Genomic DNA, 22,363 nt, shown 5'->3' on the forward strand with positions numbered 1-22,363 from the left:
ATGTGCATCTAACGTGTAGTGATTGGACATGAGTCTGGACGTCACACAAATTTCCAGCAAGAATCGTATTGTACAGCTTTCGAACTTGGCTTGGCCTGATCGATGCTTCTTGTTTCGGACTACGTTTTGGTTGTTTCTGCTTCTTATAGGTTCGAATATTCAAACGTTTGCCCTTCGTGAAGAAAATCAACGACCGCAAACCACAGGTACAAATTGCTTGCCAGACCAACACCTTCTGCCCAAACTTTTCCATCTCTACCGTGGTGTCAGTGTCGTCCAGGTCCTGGTACAACGATTTCGTATAATATTACCGTCCGGCCAGCGCTCGAGAGTCTTCCTTGGCGTAGGTTTCGTCGTCGATCAGGATGCATCCGTCTTTATTCTGTAGAATCCGGTTATACAGTTTTTGCGATCTTGTTTTGGCCTGAACTTGCTGTACCAGGGAGTATTTCGGCACCTTCTGTTTCTTGTACGTTTTCAGGGAGTTCCGAACTTTGATCCGTTGAATCATCCCGATGCTGGTGTTGAACTGCTTGGACAAATTCCGCGTCGACGCCGATGGGTTTTTCCTGTTGTACTCAACCACTTTTGAGTCCCGGCCGGGCTGGCTGGGACACGTTTTCCTACCGGATCGGGCAAATCCTTCATGGAAAGGGTCTTACCGAACTTCTCGATAATATTTTTGACACTGGTGTGGTGCACTTTCACCCGTTTTGCAATTTCCTTGTACGTGACACCACACTCTGAGCACCAAGTGTGCAGAATTTTCTTTCGCGTTTCCGGATCAATTCGACTCATCATTGAAACGATAAACCGTACCGAAACCAATCGATTGCGCAGTTGTTATTGATATGTAAACAAACGTGTCATCGCGAAACACGCTGCAGAAAATTAAGCCATTTCAGAGTAATAACTGTTTGAATGTTGCTAACTACTTATCGATACACTCCTTATCCTCAAAGGTGTTATCGTCACCGAACTTCCTGATTACATATCGCACGGCTTTTTCACTTACTCTATCTATTTTTGCTATCTTTCTCAGTGACAGTCCGCGTTCTGCGCACCATTTTTTGCTGAAAGTCCACGCATTTCGAAACAAACTAATGAAAACGAATAAACAACTGCACAAGTGGTTAGAGAAGAGTGTAAACATCAGAACGCAGTCATGAAAATTGACAGATTCTGAACCATTGCGAAATGGCAGCGTTTTGTGGTTGCCTCCATACTTTCTGGGACAGTCTTTATACCTGCTGGATTAACCAGATGTTTTAATATTTTTACTACTGGTAATAATATGTGAAGTTATTGATTGGCATGGTACGATAAAACTAATTATTAATATTTTAAGCTCTTTGTTAGTACATATGAATACATATCCAAAAATATTTCAATTAAAAAAGGAGTAGAATGGAATATTTTTGTACATAGCCACCGTCAATGTAGTTATTCAAACTTATTTTAATTTCTTCCAGGGATGTATTCCCAAATCATGTGTGGATGTTTAACCGGATTGGTGAATATTTTCGAATTACACATGTTTTTCAGGTGTTTAAGTGCAGTTTGTTGTAGTCTAATGTACACCGCAGGAGGAGTTATAAGTAAGAATAAATAGTAGAATATGCCCAGATCTAACCGTATTGCATTGAACTTGCTGTACCAGGGAGTATTTCGGCACCTTCTGTTTCTTGTACGTTTTCAGGGAGTTCCGAACTTTGATCCGTTGAATCATCCCGATGCTGGTGTTGAACTGCTTGGACAAATTCCGCGTCGACGCCGATGGGTTTTTCCTGTTGTACTCAACCACTTTTGAGTCCCGGCCGGGCTGGCTGGGACACGTTTTCCTACCGGATCGGGCAAATCCTTCATGGAAAGGGTCTTACCGAACTTCTCGATAATATTTTTGACACTGGTGTGGTGCACTTTCACCCGTTTTGCAATTTCGTTGTACGTGACACCACACTCTGAGCACCAAGTGTGCAGAATTTTCTTTCGCGTTTCCGGATCAATTCGACTCATCATTGAAACGATAAACCGTACCGAAACCAATCGATTGCGCAGTTGTTATTGATATGTAAACAAACGTGTCATCGCGAAACACGCTGCAGAAAATTAAGCCATTTCAGAGTAATAACTGTTTGAATGTTGCTAACTACTTATCGATACACTCCTTATCTTCAAAGGTGTTATCGTCACCGAACTTCCTGATTACATATCGCACGGCTTTTTCACTTACTCTATCTATTTTTGCTATCTTTCTCAGTGACAGTCCGCGTTCTGCGCACCATTTTTTGCTGAAAGTCCACGCATTTCGAAACAAACTAATGAAAACGAATAAACAACTGCACAAGTGGTTAGAGAAGAGTGTAAACATCAGAACGCAGTCATGAAAATTGACAGATTCTGAACCATTGCGAAATGGCAGCGATTTGTGGTTGCCTCCATACTTTCTGGGACAGTCTTTATACCTGCTGGATTAACCAGATGTTTTAATATTTTTACTACTGGTAATAATATGTGAACTTATTGATTGGCATGGTACGATAAAACTAATTATTAATATTTTAAGCTCTTTGTTAGTACATATGAATACATATCCAAAAATATTTCAATTAAAAAAGGAGTAGAATGGAATATTTTTGTACATAGCCACCGTCAATTTAGTTATTCAAACTTATTTTAATTTCTTCCAGGGATGTATTCCCAAATCATGTGTGGATGTTTAACCGGATTGGTGAATATTTTCGAATTACACATGTTTTTCAGGTGTTTAAGTGCAGTTTGTTGTAGTCTAATGTACACCGCAGGAGGAGTTATAAGTAAGAATAAATAGTAAAATATGCCCAGATCTAACCGTATTGCATTTATTAATTACAGTCAGTGACATAACATGCGGAAGATTTAAAACAGCATCCCTTTGTTTATTCGAGCAATTTTGGTCCATTGGAGTTATGTTTCTTCCAGTAGTTGCTGGGTTTTGGACCAGTTGGTCTTATCTGTATTTAGCTATTTCCTTACCAACATTTGTTTTAATTTTCTTGCACAGGTAATAGGAGTTAACAATATTGTTTGTGTTGTACTGAATAACAATATTTGAAAACAATTTCAGATGGATTCCTGATTCTCCAAGGTGGTTATTGCAGCAAGGAAGAATCCGAGAAGCTAAAGTCGTTTTAGAAGAATCGATCAAACTAAATAGAAGCTTGCATCAAATTCCCTACAATTTTTCGGAGCAGCTTAACCAAATTGCAGAAAATATGAAATCAGAGCCTCGCCCAGATCCTTGGTGGACGATATGGGAAAATCGAGGTTCCAGAAAAAATCTTGTTTTAGTGCATCTAGCGTGGTCATTATTTATTGTAGTATATTATGGAATGTTACTGAATGTGAGGTCGTTTGGACGAGATTATCTTAAAAATAATACAGCCCTAGCAGGTAATGATGTTTTAAATACCTGGTTATGAAACTGTGAACAGATTTTTAATAATGTATAGAAATGGAATCATCCTTTAACATAATATATATGGGGCATTCCATGCAAAATCAGTCATCCAAATTTTTTTTCATCGAACTATATATTTTTCGGTAAAAAGCGCGAAAATATCCGACACGTATTTTTTAATTCAATATGGTACGTGGAATTTCCGAGAAATTATTTTTTAAAGTATCGCGTTTCCTAAAAGAGCCTTTTTTCAACTGCATATACTGTAAAATGTAATAAACCTACAAAAATTCGTCCAAGACATGAAATGTGCGTCCTTTCCTTAGCTTTCAAATAGGCGATTCCATGAAACAACGTTTAAAGTTAGTTGTTCTTGAAAAAAGTTAAAAATGTATAAATAAATCAAGAAATTCAAACTTAATTTTTGCCTTTCTCATATAGAAAGGTTATGCAATCACTTGAAAAACCGACCAGTGAAAATTGTGTCATATAGCATTCGACTCAGTTCATCGAGCTGAGCAATGTCTGTGTGTGTATGTGTGTGTGTGTATGTGTGTGTGTATGTGTCAAATAATCTCACTAGGTTTTCTCGGAGATGGCTGAACCGATTTTGACAAACTAGGATTCAAATGAAAGGTCTCGTACGGAATTCCTGAATTTCATCCGGATCCGACTTCCGGTTCCGGAATTATAGGGTAAAGTGTGTTCAATATTGTACACTGTCACTTAAACCGGCGAAACAAAAAACGTAAAACTCTTTCTAAACTGGTCTCAAAACTACACAAATCGATAGTCATTATAAGTAGGCAACTAAACAAACCGATTCCGGCTATCCTGGTTTCCGGTATCCGGTTCCGGAAGTACCGGAAATAGTGGTCATATATACCAAAATGGATCTCACTCACTTTTCTCAGCGATGGTTTGACCGATTTCCACAAACTTAGATTCAAATAAAAGGTCTTCCGGTCCCATACGTAATTCCTGAATTTCATCCGGATCCGACTTCTGGTTCCGGAATTATAGGGTAAAGTGTGTTCAATATTGTACACCGTCACCTAAACCGGCGAAACAAAATACGTAAAAAATTTTCTAAACTGGTTTTAAAACTACACAAATCGATAGTCATTATCAGTAGGCAACTAAACAAACCGATTCCGGCTATCCTGGTTCCCAGTATCCGGATCCGGAAGTACCGGAAATAGTGGTCATATATACCAAAATGGATCTCACTCACTTTTCCCAGTGATCGTTTGACCGATTTCCACAAACTTAGATTCAAATGAAAGGTCTTCCGATCTTATATGAAATTCCTGAATTTCGTCCGGATCCGACTTCCGAATCCCGAGTTATAGGGTGCGTACTAGAAGAGTTTGTGTGTCATATTAGTTGGTGGCCGTACGAACCGACTTCGATTATATCGGTTCTCGGGTTCCAGTGCCGGAAGTGTCGTTCTCTTAAGGATGGCTTACGCAATCAAAGCACTAATTTATTCTGTATTTTATGCATAAACAATCACTTGGTTTCTTTCAAAAATCGAAGAGAAAATTTTTGAATAAAATATAACAATATTATATGTACATGAGAAAGGCATCATTACACCACTAGGTGGATTAAAACAGGTTTTTTCTTAATTTAGTTTAAAAAACAAGCCTTGGGGGTTTTAATCAATCTTCACAAAGTTTCATAGTGGAAAGATTAATGTTTTCGTAGTAGTGAATTTTTCAATCACGACCCGCACGCGCGGAGTGTACCGCAGCGCAACTCACTCGAATACGGCCTTAACTTGTGGACCCATGTCGCGCCACTGATCGACTCCCAATAATGAAAGTTTATTGTTAGCAATGTTACAGTTACGATCGTGGTGTGAAAATGAATCCAAAAATCAAAAATCGTTACTGTCATCCGTTTAACTTTAAGGCAAAAATCAGAGACATTCGTTGCGTCGGGTTTCTTCTTCCCTTCTTGATTTTTTGCAAGCAAATGATGTTTTGTGTTCACTTCACTGATCGACTCCTAATATTGAAAGTTTATTGTTAGCAATGTTACAGTTAAGATCGCGGTGTGAAAATGAATCCAAAAATCAAAAATCGTTACTGTCATCCGTTTAACTTTAAGACTTAAGCAAAAATCAGAGACATGCGTTGCGTCGGGTTTCTTCTTCCCTTCTTGATATTTTGCAAGCAAATGATGTTTTGTGTTCATCGTGTAGCCAGAAAGCGAGTAAAATTGTAGCATAGTATTTCTTAAATTTTAAAATAACGATTGCTTTTTTAGAATGAATTACATTTGCCTTCAGGTAAATAGTGAAACAAATATTTCATGCAAAAAATGCAACTAAATCCGAGAAAATGAGAATTTTAACTGTTGCAAAAAACTGGAGTATTCGTAAGACATCGCAAACAATAAACACATCAAGATATTTTGTTACGAAAGTAGGGAATCTCGTGAAAAAATAGGATTATTGCGATTCCGAGTTTTTGCCTTTCTCATATAGAAAGGTTATGCAATCACTTGAAAAACCGACCAATGAAAATTAGCCCGGAGGGCCAAGTGTCATATACCATTCGACTCAGTTCATCGAGCTGAGCGATGTCTGTGTGTGTGTATGTATGTGTGTGTGTGTGTGTGTGTGTATGTGTCAAATAATCTCACTAGGTTTTCTCGGAGATGGCTGAACCGATTTTGACAAACTAGGATTCAAATGAAAGGTCTCTTGGTCCCATACGGAATTCCTGAATTTCATCCAAATCCGACTTCCGGTTCCGGAATTATAGGAAAAAGTGTGTTCAATATTGTACACCGTCACTTAAACCGGCGAAACAAAACACGTAAAAAATTTTCTAAACTGGTCTTAAAACTACACAAATCGATAGTCATTATCAGTAGGCAACTAAACAAACCGATTCCGGCTATCCTGGTTCCCGGTATCCGGTTCCGGAAGTACCGGAAATAGTGGTCACATACACCAAAATGGATCTCACTCACTTTTCTCAGTGATGGTTTGACCGATTTCTACAAACTTAGATTCAAATGAAAGGTTTTTCGGTCTCATACGGAATTCCTAAGTTTCATCCGGATCCGACTTCCGGTTCCGGAATTATAGGGTTAAGTGTGTTCAATATTGTACACCGTCACAAAAACTGGCGAAACAAAAAACGTAAAACTCTTTCTAAACTGGTCTTAAAACTACACAAATCGATAGTCATTATAAGTAGGCAACTAAACAACCCGATTCCGGCTATCCTGGTTCCCGGTATCCGGTTCCGGAAGTACCGGAAATAGTGTTCATATATACCAAAATGGATCTCACTCACTTTTCTCAGCGATGGTTTGACCGATTTCCACAAACTTAAATTCAAATGAAAGTCCTTCCAGTCCCATTAAGAATTCCTGAATTTCATACGGATCCGACGTCCGGTTCCGGAATTATAGGGTAAAGTGTGTTCAATATTGTACACCGTCACTTAAACCGGCGAAACAAAACACGTAAAAAAAATTCTAAACTGGTCTCAAAACTACACAAATCGATAGTCATTATCAGTAGGCAACTAAACAAACCGATTCCGGCTATCCTGGTTCCCGGTATCCGGTTCCGGATGTACCGGAAATAATGGTCATATAAACCAAAATGGATCTCACTAACTTTTCTCAGCGATGGTTTGACCGATTTCCACAGACTTAGATTCAAATGAAAGGTCTTCCGGTGCCATAAGGAATTCCTGAATTTCATCCAGATCCGACGTCCGGTTCCGGAATTATAGGGTAAAGTGTGTTCAATATTGTACACCGTCACTTAAACCGGCGAAACAAAATACGTAAAAAAAATTCTAAACAGGTCTTAAAACTACAGAAATCGATAGTCATTATCAGTAGGCAACTAAACAAACCGATTCCGGCTATCCTGGTTCCCGGTATCCGGTTCCGGAAGTACCGGATATAGTGGTCATATATACCAAAATGGATCTCACTCACTTTTCTCAGCGACGGTTTGACCGATTTCCACAAATTCAAATGAAAGGTTTTTCGGTCTCATACGGAATTCCTAAATTTCATCCGGATCCGACTTCCGGTTCCGGAATTATAGGGTAAAGTGTGTTCAATATTGTACACCGTCACTTAAACCGGTGAAACAAAAAACGTAAAAAATTTTCTAAACTGGTCTCAAAACTACACAAATCGATAGTCATTATAAGTAGGCAACTAAACAAACCGATTCCGGCTATCCTGGTTCCCGGTATCCGGTTCCGGAAGTGCCGGAAATAGTGGTCATATATACCAAAATGGATCTCACTCACTTTTCTCAGCGATGGTTTGACCGATTTCCACAAACTTAGATTCAAATAAAAGGTCTTCCGGTCTTATACGTAATTCCTGAATTTCATCCGGATCCGACTTCCGGTTCCGCAATTATAGGGTAAAGTGTGTTCAATATTGTACACCGTCACTTAAACCGGCGAAACAAAAAACGTAAAAAAATTTCTAAACTGGTCTCAAAACTACACAAATCTATAGTCATTATCAGTAGGCAACTAAACAAACCGAATCCGGCTATCCTGGTTCCCGGTATCCGGTTCCGGAAGTACCGGAAATAGTGGTCATATATACCAAAATGGATCTCACTCACTTTTCTCAGCGATGGTTTGTCCGATTTCCACAAACTTAGATTCAAATGAAAGGTCTCCCAATCCTATACAAAATTCCTGAATTTCGAAGGAATTTTCCTTCCTGAAGAAGAAACTAGATGCAACAAATGTTTTTGATTTTTGAATTCATTTTTACACCGCGATCTCAACTGAAACGTTGCTAACAATAAACTGTCAAAGTTAGGATGCGATCAGTGGCGCAACATGTGTCGGCAAGTTAAGCCCTCATTCGAGCGAGTTGCGCAGTGGTACGCTCCGTGCGTGCGGATCGTGATTGAAAAATTCTCTGCTCCGAAAGTATTAATCTTTCCACTCTGATACTTTGCCTAGATTGAGCTAAACCCCTAAGACTCCTTTTTTCAATTAAAAAAAGAAATAAAATGGGCTCTAGTTTGATATTTTTATTTTATTATGATGTTTTACTTTAAAGATTGTTTTATGGAATCGCTTGTTGGGAAGCTAAAGAAAAGACGCACAATTCATGTATTTGACGAATTTTTGTAGGTTTATTAGGTTTTTAAGTATTGGCTGTTGAAAAAAAACTCTTTTTTTTGGAAAACGCGAAACTTTTTCGGACATGGCTGAACCGATTATCCCAAACTCATATTTATTTATTTATATTCAAATGAAAGGTCTCTTGAAGCCATAGAGTGCCATTGAATTTTGTTCGGGACTTCTGGTTAGGGAGTAACGGGGTAAAATGCGCAAACAAAACGGAACACTCGATTCTCTCAGATACCGTTCAATCGATTTTCTTCAATTAAACTTTATATTAAAGGCCTTGTAGTCCCTTTGATTACTATTGAATTTCATCTGGATCCGCCTTCCGGTTCCGGAGTTACGGAGTAAAATATGAGAAATGAACTAAAACCATACAATCGAATTTCTCAGAGACAGCTCATCCAATTTTAACTAGCGTAGCGTTCAAATGAAAGTTCTTATAACCCCATATAATCCAAGTAATTTTCATCCGTTTACGAATTCCGGTTCCGAAATTACAGATTGATATAAAAATGTCATTTTTAGGGACGTGTTTTGCCTTTTTCATATAGATGTCTGTGTGTATGTGTGTGTGTGTTTGTGTGTGTATGTGCGTATGTGGGTACGTAACGTTTTTTTTGCACCAACTTTTCTCGGAGATGGCAGGACCGATTATCACAAACCCCGATTCAAATGCAAGATCGTGTGGTCCCAAACAATATTCCTGAATATTATTTTGCTCCGACTTCCGGATCCGGTATGATGGGATAAAATATGCAAAAAATTGTGAAAATTAATGCACCAAATTTTCTCGAAGATGGCTGAACCGATTTTCACAAAACTCCTATGGTCCCATACCAAATTTCTGAATTTGGATTGGATCTAACTTCTAACAACTTCATGCATCAACACCATTAAAAACACAAACGCAAAGTACCGTAACGGTCGAATAATAATTATAACCAAACCTTTACGAACAGATACGAGCGCGAGCGTCCGAATATCTCAAATTACTCTTACAACAATAATATCAGAGAGAGAGAGAAAGAGTGAGAGAGAGACAGAGATAAGTTTTTAACTTGAGTAATAAATACATACTTCTGAAGTAGCGATTCCTCAGCCGAAAGCAAAATTTCTAAAAATAGCGATTCCTCATTCTGGATAGAGCTTTTATTAAAAGTGTTTGTTATGGCGCGATCAATGCATCTTCAAGCAAAATATCTTACTAACATCGCAAGAGGAAGCGACAGGTGCCTCCAACGGAACCTACATAAGAAGAACCGAGTCGCCTTTTGAGACGAGTGCGTCATGAAGAAGCAGTGTCCAGCAATGGCCTGGAAGCGCTGGCGTTGAGTGCTGGAGTGAGCGGGATTCAAAATTCGGTATGGATTGGAAGCCGATATGGTATGTTTATGCTAAATTTTTCTACCATGTCTGGCATATATCATATAACAGTTCGTTTACTTATCTTGAACATACTTCTGATTTCTATACTTTATGTTTCGTCTTCGACTCGTCAGTACATAACAGTTTATGTTGAACTGTTATGTAACCTAGCAGCTCAACATAAACCGCTAGGCAGACATAAAGTTTCTGCTACTTACAGAACACTTTTTTTATTTGCACCGAAGTGCAACGTCTTTACTGTCGTGCCGAACGTAAACGAGTTTCGACTTAAGCTGGCCGATTCAGGTGATGGTCATTTAGGGGTTATCCTATTTTGTGCATTGGGCACATAACCGATTTCTATACTTTATGTTTCGTCTTCGACTCGTCAGTACATAACAGTTCATGTTGAACTGTTATTTAACCTAGCAGCTCAACATAAACCGCTAGGCAGACATAAAGTTTCTGCTACTTACAGAACACTTTTTTTTATTTGCACCGAAGTGCAACGTCTTTACTGTCGTGCCGAACGTAAACGAGTTTCGACTTAAGCAGTTCAACATAAACTGTTATGTACTGACGAGTCGAAGACGAAACATAAAGTATAGAAATCGGTTATGTGCCCAATGCACAAAATAGGATAACCCCTAAATGACCATCACCTGAATCGGCCAGCTTAAGTCGAAACTCGTTTACGTTCGGCACGACAGTAAAGACGTTGCGCTTCGGTGCAAATAAAAAAAGTGTTCTGTAAGTAGCAGAAACTTTATGTCTGCCTAGCGGTTTATGTTGAGCTGCTAGGTTACATAACAGTTCAACATAAACTGTTATGTACTGACGAGTCGAAGACGAAACATAAAGTATAGAAATCGGTTATGTGCCCAATGCACAAAATAGGATAACCCCTAAATGACCATACTTCTGATGTTTTATTTTTAAAAAAGTTATAATAATAATGATAATAACAATAATTTGTTTATTTGTTTATTTGTTAAAATAATTCATCTGACAAATAATAGTCTAAATGAAGGGAAAAAGGTACAAACGGTCATTTTATAAAAAAGAAACACTTGATAACTTTTGTGCAAACTTATGCGATGGTTCCCCAAATTCGAACAGATGCTCACAGGTTCATGTAGTCCGAAAGTAGTACGATGAAATTTTGTTTGAAGTAGACTCGTCGAGCGCAGAGATCGCTAAGAAGCACGGAAGTCAAGGAGAGATAACTAATGAGATATTACTGTTATTATCATTGCAATCCTGCCAGATTTTTCAAAACTAATTATAAAAAGCTAGTGATAATATTACACCATTACAGCACAAACGCAAAGTACCGTAACGGTCAAATAACAATTATAACCAAACCTTTACGAACAGATACGAGCGCGAGCGCCCGAATATCTCAAATTACTCTTACAACAATAATATCAGGTGTACAACTTTGCTTCCGCCGTTTTCCGATAGGTGGCTGTACCGGCTGAAGCTGGTCAAAATACATAGATGATAATGCCGTTAAAGAGAGTGTGTACAGTGCCTAACGTCATTGTCATCACCGTTTCAGTGATAGTTGTTCTTGTTTTCGTATTATTCACGCTCGAAAATGTCTGTTTATGTGCATAATTCTCGCCATTTGCGGGAAGTTTTACTTTTCTGTTACAATTCGAAAAAATGCAGCTGAAGCGCATCGAATGCTCTCAGAAACTTTTGGTGATGCTGCTCTGAGTCAAAGAACGTGTCTGGAGTGGTTTCATCGTTTTAAAAATAGTGATTTCGATGTCGAAGACAAACATGGTGGTGGAAGAGAAAAGACGGCACTAAGGTGTTGATTTGTATTTTGGTGGGATCAGCTCGGTGTGATTTACTACGAGCTCTTAAAACCGGGTGAAACCATCACAGGAGATCGCTACCCAACGCAACTGATGCGCCTTAGTCGCGCGCTAAAAGAAAAGCGGCCACAATATCAAGAGCGACATGACAAAGTCATCCTTCAACTCGGCAATGCTCGGCCTCACGTCGCAAAAGTGGTCAAAAGTACATGGAAACGCTGAAATGGGAAATCTTGCCCCACCCGCCGTATTCCCCAGATGTCACCCCTTCTAACTTCCACTTATTCCGTTCGATGGCACACGACCTGGCAGATCAACATTTTCAATCCTTCGAAGAGTTGGTAAAATGGATTGCTTCATGGATAGCGTCAAAAGGGGACTCCTTTTTTCGAGCCGGGATCCGAAAATTGCAGAAAGATGGGAGAAAGTTGTCGCTAGCGACGGACAATACTTTGAATAATACATCTGTAAGCACTTTATCGCAATGAAGCTTTTAACTTTGGAACCGATGGACAATATCAACAAACGAGATATGGGTCAAATCGATTTTGGCAAAGTCGGCAAAACGTATTTATTGCGAAAACAGAGGCAAATTCAGAATTTGCACAGAATGTAAACTCAGAAACTGTACCGGTCTCAGCACTGAGTGAACGGTAACCACAACAACAACAACAGCAACCGATTGAAAACTCATTTTTTGCGGCAATTGTGTTAACTTTGAATATAAGCGCATCTAACTTCGTTAAAGTTGGAGTGCGCATGGCCAATTCAATTTAACATTACTGATAGATTCCGGAGCAGATATTTCAATTTTTAAGGCAAATATAATTTTTTTTCGTCATTAGTCGTCGTCAAGTTCGGACGTGTTTTTCATTCGCTCCTAGTGCCGCGCGCGAAATATTATTTATTGTATATTTTAACTGTTTTTAGTTGTGTAATCAACATGAGTTGTGAAATTTGTGCACTGGATACCTCCGTCGACACAATCATGTGGACATGCGTTGGCTGCCCTCGAAAATTTCACGCGGCTTGCATCGGTGTTACCATTCAGCGCGGTTCTCTCAGGAAGAGAGACAAAAAAGCAGATATTAATTCTTATGTGCTGCCATGTTGCGAGGTATGTCAAGAATTACTACAAGTGAAGATGCATTATAGTAGCCTTGTTGAGCAACAAAAACTGCTGGAGAAGCAACTTCAGGCCAACACGGAAGTGCTGCATAAGTTTGCTTTTCAACAGGAGAAGCCAACTGTAATACATGAGGCGATTGATGGACTAGAAGTCTTACTCACTACCATAAAAAATGAGCTGATCGCACTAAATAAAAATAGCAGTTTGCCGGGAAGTGTGACAAGTATTAAAAATCACATGACTGCACTGTTAGATACAGCTATAAAATCGACAAAGGAAAGTGTGTTCTCGACACTGCAAACCGTGACGTCAGAATTTTCTACAAATTTGCGAGACCTGAGTAACAAAATAAGTCAACTCAGCCAGCTATCTCTTGACTCAGCAACCTGTTTACATAACAATCCGAATTCTATGGTCGAGTTGGACATTCTAGAGGAGTTGAAGTCTTTATCAACAAATATTGCTGGAATCCAAATTACTGTATCATCATCATCGACACCTGACTCATGCCCCAGTTTGAATGACGAATTGAACTGTATAAAACCCGACTATACTGGGTGGCGTCTATTAGGCACCAAAAAGGTATGGAAAGCTGATTGGAGTGAGTACGACGCACGCCAATCTAGGTTCCGACGTCAGCAAAATGAGGCCGACAAGTCAAGAAGGCGCAAAAAGCGAAATTCAAGATAAAAATACAATAACAGATCCAATACTCTTTCAACGCATCATTCATCTACAAAACGACATTGTAATAACATTATTAGTCACAACATGAATAATAATTGCAATAACTATAACAACAACAACAGCCGAAATAATCTTCCACCAGATAGAATACTTCTTGCTGCAGCTAAGGATCGATTTTCAGGACCACCAACAAATTACAGACCTACAATTAATTTTCAAAGAGGACCGACGATTAATCCTTATCGAGAGCACAACCTGCAACTAACGATGCCGAATCAAATGTCTGCTGAATGTTCGTCAACTGATACGTGCGTGGCGTGTCGTGCTCAACATTCATGTTTTCGGCAATTTTGACGCATTACCCAGAAGAAGAGAATAATGACAATATTATCATAAGTCAACAATCATGTTCAATAAGATCTCCTCATCTAGCGTCGTCGACAGAAATCGTAGCATATTGTCAAAATTTTAACCGTATGAAGAGCGCACTTAAGATTAATGAAATCCATATAAATATTTTAGGGTGTTTGTATGGAATTATTCTAGCAACCGAAACTAGTTGGGATGATAGCGTTAACAGCACGGAAGTCGTCGGAAACATTTACAACGTTTTTAGAAACGATCGTGAGTTCCATACATCTGATAAAAAATCGGGGGGAGGTGTTCTTATTGCTGTTTTAGCAGAATTTGACGCCGAAATGATAACCACTACGAAATTTAAAGAATTTGAACACGTATGGGTAAGAATTCATTTAGCAGGTGAAACACATATTTTTGTTTCAGTATATTTTCCTCCTAACAATGCCCAAAAAGCTACATATGAAAAGTTTCTGCATGTTGCTGATGAAATCATAACTAAGCTTCCATCGGAAGCTAAAGTTCATATATATGGAGACTTTAATCAGCGCAATATCGACTTTATTTCAGACGCTGAAAATGATAGCATTTTACTACCTCTCGTTGGGGAGAATGAAACACTTCATTACTTATTCGACAAAATATCCGGTTTAGGTCTTAATCAAATTAATCAGGTAAAAAATCAGCAAAACTGTTATTTAGATTTTTTATTTACTAATATTCACGATGATTTTTGTGTAATAGAATCACCAACTCCATTGTGGAAAAATGAAGCTTTTCATACAGCAATCGAATTCTCAATATTTATACATCAGATTAATAGACCCGACGACTATGAGTATGAGGAGATTTTTGATTACCACTCAGCAAATTATGATAGTATTAGTCGTAAGCTACGAGAAATAGATTGGCAAGAACTCCTTAGAAACGAAAGAAATGTCGAAATTTCAGTCGATATTTTCTACGCACGGCTGTACGACATAATAAATGAACATGTCCCATTAAAGAAAATTAGGCAACAAAATAATTCAAAGTATCCTGTTTGGTATAACGAGCATATTAGAAACCTAAGAAATCGAAAACAAAAAGCACATAAAAAGTACAAAAGAGAAAATATTAGTGACAATTTATCGAATTACATACACATCTGTGACCAACTAAGTTCAGCAATTGATACAGCATTCAAAGAGTATAACTCAAGAACTGAACAGGAAATAAAGTCTTGCCCAAAAAAATTCTTTAGTTATGTTAGAAACAAATTGAAATCAGAAAACTTTCCGTCAAGAATATATCTACAGGAAAACATTGGTAATAACTCACAAGAAATTTGTAATCTTTTCGCTAAATTTTTTCAACAAATCTACACGAAGTTTTCTGAAGATGACCGCGATCGTGAATATTTTAATTTCTTTCCAGAGTTTACTGAAGATATCAAATTGTAAATTGTAATTGTAAATCAAATCGAAGTGCTAGACATAATAGATGCCCTAAACAAATTGGATGTCTCTAAAAGTGCCGGACCTGATGGGATTCCACCCATATTTATGAAAAAATTAGAATTAGATCTTGCAACCCCTTTGTGCTGGCTTTTTAATAATTCGCTTAAGTCTGGAGTTTTTCCAGAAACGTGGAAAAACTCTTTCCTTATACCAATTTTCAAAAATGGGAAAAAAGTAGACATATGCAACTATCGCGGGATTGCTATTCTTTCTTGCATTCCGAAGCTCTTTGAAGCGATCGTTAATGACAAACTCTTTAGTCAAATAAAAACGTGATTAATCCACCTAGCAGTGGGATGATACCTTTTTTTTATCAATTCGCATGTGTTTTTTGCATGAATATTCTTCGGTGTTTAAGTTTTCATTACATTATTTTAATGACCGTCGTTTTAAGCGACAATTTAAGATTGTAATCACTCATTACTCTGTAATGTCGAAACTGCAAATACAATCGAATTTAAATCTAGAAGTGTGATAATCGATTAAACATGCCATGATATGTAAGTTCCACTTTAGAGTTTACGGTAATTTAAGGTACTTCCAGAGCCGGTATTCAGGAACCAGCATAACCCAAACCGATTCGTATGGCCATATGACGAATAAATTACAGTTTTGAGTACAACTTTGAAGCTTAATTGGATAAAATTCATTAATTTTTGTATGTATGTATAAAACTAATTAATTTTGTATATAAGTTTAATTCAATTTGAATTTTTGTTTCTGAAATTTGATTAGGCTTTTTTGAAAAAACGATTGAGCTTTGAGAAACGATTTTATACTGGAACCAGAATTCTAAAATCGGTATGGCCGAAGTCAGATAAATTCATCTGAATAGCTGTATAGTTTACATTTGTTTCAAAATATTTGAAAATCAATGAAGACATCTTTGAGAAATCATAGCATGAATTAAATTTTTAGGTGCCTTCTGAATCGACAACTGAATACCACTAAAACTGAAAAAAGTTAATTTTTTCTATCGACTATCCAAATCTGCTAACCTGATTAATTTATGTGGAATAGACATTTTTATACTAATCACCCTGTGTCCCCGAAACCGGAAGTTGGATCTGACTGAAGAGCAAGATGTTTTAAAGAATCTTAAAACATTTCATTTGCATCTTAGATGATTCTTAGATTTCATTTGAATCTTAGATCGGTTCAGCCATCTACGAGAAGAATGAGTTACACAATTTTTATTTCGTTTCATATAGTTCCGGAACCAGAGGTCGGAACCAAACATAATTCAGGAACTTTGTTTGGGAGCATACGAATTTTCGTATGAATCTGAATTCGTAGAAAAGAAATTTTCAGAGAAAATTGAGTGCAATTATTTGTCACACATGCATTTGCTGATCTCGACGAACTGATTCGAATGGTATATGGATGTTATGTTCTTCCAGCATTTATTGCTGTAAGTAGTTTAAAACAATATAGATAAAAAAAATCTGCCATCATCTGGTTTATATATGTCATATTCGAACGATTATGTTGCCAAAAACGAGCCGTGCTAAAATCGGTCCGAGGCAAATTGTCATGAAAAAGGATGCTGTACACAGTCGTTTTGGTACTTAGAAACAATTGTATGTAACAGAATAGAAAATCGTGTTTTCCGTTGCTCCCAAGCATTGCTTTGTCATACAGCGCTCAAAACTCCTACTGCTGGAATAGGGGGAAAAGTCGTTTACACAAAAAATTCGATATCTCCGTTAAAAATGGACGGATTTTAACAATCTATGGCTTGTTGAATAGGTATTATCGTGCGGAATCTAAGTCTGAAAACATATTCTGTTTTCAAGGTCAATTGTGACAGATACTGTCAAAAAACTGAAAATTTTGACATAAAACTTCGTATAACTCAAAAAGTAAACATCCGATCTCAAAACCATTCAATAGCGTTTTGGGTGACGGGGAGACCTTTCATTTTCGACTAGTTTGATCAAAATCGGTCCAGCCATCTCTGAGATCTCGACCTCTTAGTTGACAACACACATACAGACACACACACATACACACACACACACACACAGACATTTGCTCAGTTCGTCGAGCTGAATCGATTGGTATATGTCATTCGGCCCTCCGGCCCCTGTTTTCACGATCCGTATACAATTAAATCATTATACATTGCCTATGTTCGGTCAGTACTAGAATACTGTAGCTTAGTTTGGTCACCTTACTTAATCACATGGGAAGATCCAATTGAATCAGTTCAAAAACAATTTTTGTTATTTGCACTTCGTAAATTAGGTTGGACAAGACTTCCTCTTCCGTCCTATAAAGCCCGCTGTATGCTGATCAGTATTCAAACATTAAAAGAACGCAGAGAATTTTCAATGGTCTCATTTGTAAATGACATTGTCTCGAATCGCGTAGATTCCAATCAACTCCTGTCCGAACTAAATTTTTACATACCATCTCGGCCTTTAAGAAATCGAAATATTTTTATTACAAACCACCAGCGAACAAACTATGCAAAAATGGGCCAATAAATCAATTGATGGCTGTATACAACAAGCATTCAGAAGCAGTCGATTTCACTATGTCAAAAAACAAACTAAAGCAATATTTCAGTTCTATTCGGTATGCCAATTATTATTATTTAACTCATAATAAATTATACATTATTTAGTGATCTATTTAGAATAGTTTACTAATTTAAGACGATTATTGTAATTATCCTTATGATCTACTTTTGATTGACGACAAATAAATAAATAAATTTAAAAAGAAATTTAATAATATTACCTAATCAAATAGTAAATAGAAATATAAGAACTAAACTAACTGAAATAAAATAGAAACAAATAACCGAATCCGTCGGAATAACCGAAATAGAATGGTTGGGAATAATATAACTACTAAACATAAATTTCATTTAGTCAATCCAGATTTTCCAATTCAAATCGATGGTATTTTGGGCAAAGATTTTTTCATTTTCCGCAAGTGCCAAATCGATTATGAATGTTGGTTATTAAACTTTGTAGTGCATAACACGAATGTTTCAATACCCATAGAAGCAGGGTAAACGAAAATATCACAATACCCCATTTTATGTGGAAATACTAACATGTCTCCACATAGTAATTATATAAAAATAGTAAACACAACTAAATTACCTGTAAATATAAAATGTAACTGAAATGTAACTATTATCGAATCACAATATAATAAAAATTTACAATGCGAACAAGAATCAGGTACGAAAAGCCAGAATATTAAAAAAATAGATATGCAAAATTTGATAAACTACGCACAAACCGAATTAAGAAAACTAATCTCGAATTGTTCAGACATTTTCACTCTACCAGATGACTAACACTTTTTGTAACAAAAACATTAACCTAAACGATAACATACCAGTTTACATTCTTAACTACAAGACAATACATTCAAAAAATAATTAAAAAGAAATACAAACCAATAAAATGTTAAAGAACAATATAATAGAACCCTGCATATTTTTCTACTATAATCTAATCCTCCTAGTACCAAAAAAATCAAACGACACACCAACAAAATTGAGACTTGTAATAGATATCATACAATTAAACAAAAAAATAATAGCAGACAAATTTCCCCTACCAAGAATTGATAGAATTTCAAATCAGCTTGGTAGAGTGAAATACTTTTCTACACTAGACTTAATGTTATGATTCCATCAGATACCTCTAGAGAACAATTCCAGAAAATTTATTTTCTCAACACGAAGTCGACACTACAAAGTTACACGCTTACCCTTCGGATTAAACATCAGTCCAGAGAATGATGACGATTGCAATGGCTGGACTAACACCAGAGCATGCAATTGTCTACATTGACGATATAATAGTCGTTGGATGTTCCATCCAACACCATCTTCAAAATTTAACAAAAGTTCCGACTGAATAAAAGAAAAACTCAAAACTAAATCCAAATAAATGAAAATATTGGTCGTGAATCGACTTACTTTACTATGGGGATCTGAATTCATATCCTCTTGATCGTGACAATTCAAAGCACTTTTCATTGCTACAGATCATCATCAAGAATTAATTGAACTTGTACCAAACGTTTCAGATTTATCAAAATGGAAGTACAAAAAGTTTGCACCGTCACTAACACATTCAATTACTCACGCAATGCAAAAATGAAAGTATTAATGTAGAAAACATCTTTATACTAGTATGGGTGTTGTTTGGAGATATGCCGTGTGAAACAGGGTTGTCACGTGTATCGATTAATCTGTACTTTTGTCGTAAATACCTTGAATAGGGCACCTTTTGATGGTCATATCTAACACATTTAATTACGACAGTAACGCTGTCTCGCAATGCGAAAATGAAAGTATTGATGTAGAACACATCTTTATACTAGTATGAGTGTCGTCTCGAAATATGCCGTGTGAAACAAGGTTGTCACATATGCAGTACACATATCTGTATTTTACTTCTCCTGAAAAATATAGCCTTAAATGTTGCGAAAGGAAAGAATTTCTTAACACCGCAATGTAACCTTTGAGAGAGAGAGAGAGAGAGAGAGAAAGAGTGAGAGAGAGACAGAGATAAGTTTTTAACATGAGTAATAAATACATACTTCTGAAGTAGCGATTCCTCAGCCGAAAGCAAAATTTCTAAAAATAGCGATTCCTCATTCTGGATAGAGCTTTTATTAAAAGTGTTTGTTATGGCGCGATCAATGCATCTTCAAGCAAAATATCTTACTAACATCGCAAGAGGAAGCGACAGGTGCCTCCAACGGAACCTACATAAGAAGAACCGAGTCGCCTTTTGAGACGAGTGCGTCATGAAGAAGCAGTGTCCAGCAATGGCCTGGAAGCGCTGGCGTTGAGTGCTGGAGTGAGCGGGATTCAAAATTCGGTATGGATTGGAAGCCGATATGGTATGTTTATGCTAAATTTTTCTACCATGTCTGGCATATATCATATAACAGTTCGTTTACTTATCTTGAACATACTTCTGATGTTTTATTTTTAATAAAGTTATAATAATAATGATAATAACAATAATTTGTTTATTTGTTTATTTGTTAAAATAATTCATCTGACAAATAATAGTCTAAATGAAAGGAAAAAGGTGCAAACGGTCAATTTATAAAAAAGAAACACATGATAACTTTTGTGCAAACTTATGGGATGGTTCCCCAAATTCGAACAGATGCTCACAGGTTCATGTAGTCCGAAAGTAGTACGATGAAATCTTGGTTGAAGTAGACTCGTCGAGCGCAGAGATCGTTAAGAAGCACGGAAGTCAAGGAGAGATAACTGTTACAATGATATTACTGTTATTATCATTGCAATCCTGCCAGATTTTTTAAAACTAATTATATAATGCTAGTGATTATATTACGGATAGCGGAGTTAAAGTTCTTGATATATTCCAATAATTTTCTATTTTGGTGATTAGCTTGATTCTGCGCTGATGAATCGATATTTCGAGTGATTGATTTTTTTATTTTAAAATTTATGAAACTTTTCCATTTGTCCATTATTATTTGTATTGTTTTCCTAATAATAATATTAATAATAATAATAATAATAATAATAATAATAATAATAATAATAATAATAATAATAATAATAATAATAATAATAATAATAATAATTATTATTATTATTATTATTATTATTATTATTATTATTATTATTATTATTATTATTATTATTATTATTATTATTATTATTATTATTATTATTATTATTATTATTATTATTATTATTATTTTTATGATTATTAGTATTACTATTATTATTATTGCCTTACTCATATAGAAAGGTTATGCAATCACTGGAACAATCGACTAGTAAAAATTGGCCGGGAGGGTCTAGTGTCATATACCATTCGACTCAGTTCAACGAGCTGAGCAATTTATGTGCGTTTGTGTGTGTATGTATGTATGTGTGTGTAGGTCTCAAATAATCTCACTAGGTTTTTCGGAGATGGCTGAACGGATTTTGACAAATTTAGATTCAAATGAAAGGACTTTCGGTGCCAGAGTTATAGCGTAAAATGTGTTCAATAGCTAACACCATCACTATCACCAACCTGTCTTAATCCACCTAGTGGTGTAATGATGGCTTTCTAATAATACATATATTTCCAACAATTTCACTAGAAGATTCTGTCAAGAATTTTTGCCTTTCTCATATAGAAAGGTTATGCAATCACTGTGAAAACCGACTTTCGAACCGAGTCCCGGAGGGCCGAGTGTCATATACCATTCGACTCAGTTCGTCGAGTACGCAAAATGTCTGTGTGTGCATGTGTGTGTAAGTGCGTATGTGTGTATGTAACGTTTTTTTGCACTAACTTTTCTCGGAGATGGCTGAACCGATTTTCACAAACTTAGATTAAAATGAAAGGTCTTGTGGTCCCATACAAAATTCCTGAGTATCATTTGGATCCGAGTTCCGGTTCCGGAATTATGGGATAAAATGTGAAAACAATGTGAAAATAAGTGCACTAACTTTTCTTAGAGATGGCTGAACCGATTTTCACAAACTTAGATTCAAATGAAAGGTCCTGTGGTCCCATCCGTAATTCCTTAATTTCATCCGGATCCGGATATATAGGGTAAAGTGAGTTACAATTTGTATACCATCACTGAAAATGGGAAAAAAACCTGTTTTAATCTACCTAGTGGTGCAATGATGCCTTTCTCATGTACATATAATATTGTGGTATTCAATTCAAAAATTTTCTCTTCGATTTTTGAAAGAAACCAAGTGATTGTTTATGCATAACATACAGAATAAAACACTGCTTTGATTGCGTAAGCCATCCTTAAGAGAACGAAGTAGGTTAACTATTTTATGCACTTCCGGCACCGGAACCCGAGAACCGGTATAATCGAAGTCAGTTCGTACGGCCACCAACTAACATGATACACAAACTCTTCTAGTACGCACCCTATAACTCCGT

General features: G+C 36.7%; 1 protein-coding gene across 1 annotated transcript in view; it reads left to right on the forward strand.

Annotated features, from left to right (window-relative positions):
- The window catches only part of LOC131438546 (solute carrier family 22 member 21), a 640,450-nt gene that overhangs the window by 360,171 nt on the left and 257,916 nt on the right, over positions 1 to 22,363 (forward strand). The window contains exons 5-7 of the mRNA XM_058608646.1: positions 1,473 to 1,598; positions 2,875 to 3,043; positions 3,107 to 3,432. Of these exons, the coding sequence (XP_058464629.1) occupies positions 1,473 to 1,598; positions 2,875 to 3,043; positions 3,107 to 3,432 (621 nt within the window). The remainder of the gene's footprint in view (positions 1 to 1,472; positions 1,599 to 2,874; positions 3,044 to 3,106; positions 3,433 to 22,363) is intronic.

This window comes from Malaya genurostris, chromosome 3 (assembly GCF_030247185.1).
Source record: "Malaya genurostris strain Urasoe2022 chromosome 3, Malgen_1.1, whole genome shotgun sequence".
Lineage (NCBI taxonomy): Eukaryota > Metazoa > Arthropoda > Insecta > Diptera > Culicidae > Malaya > Malaya genurostris.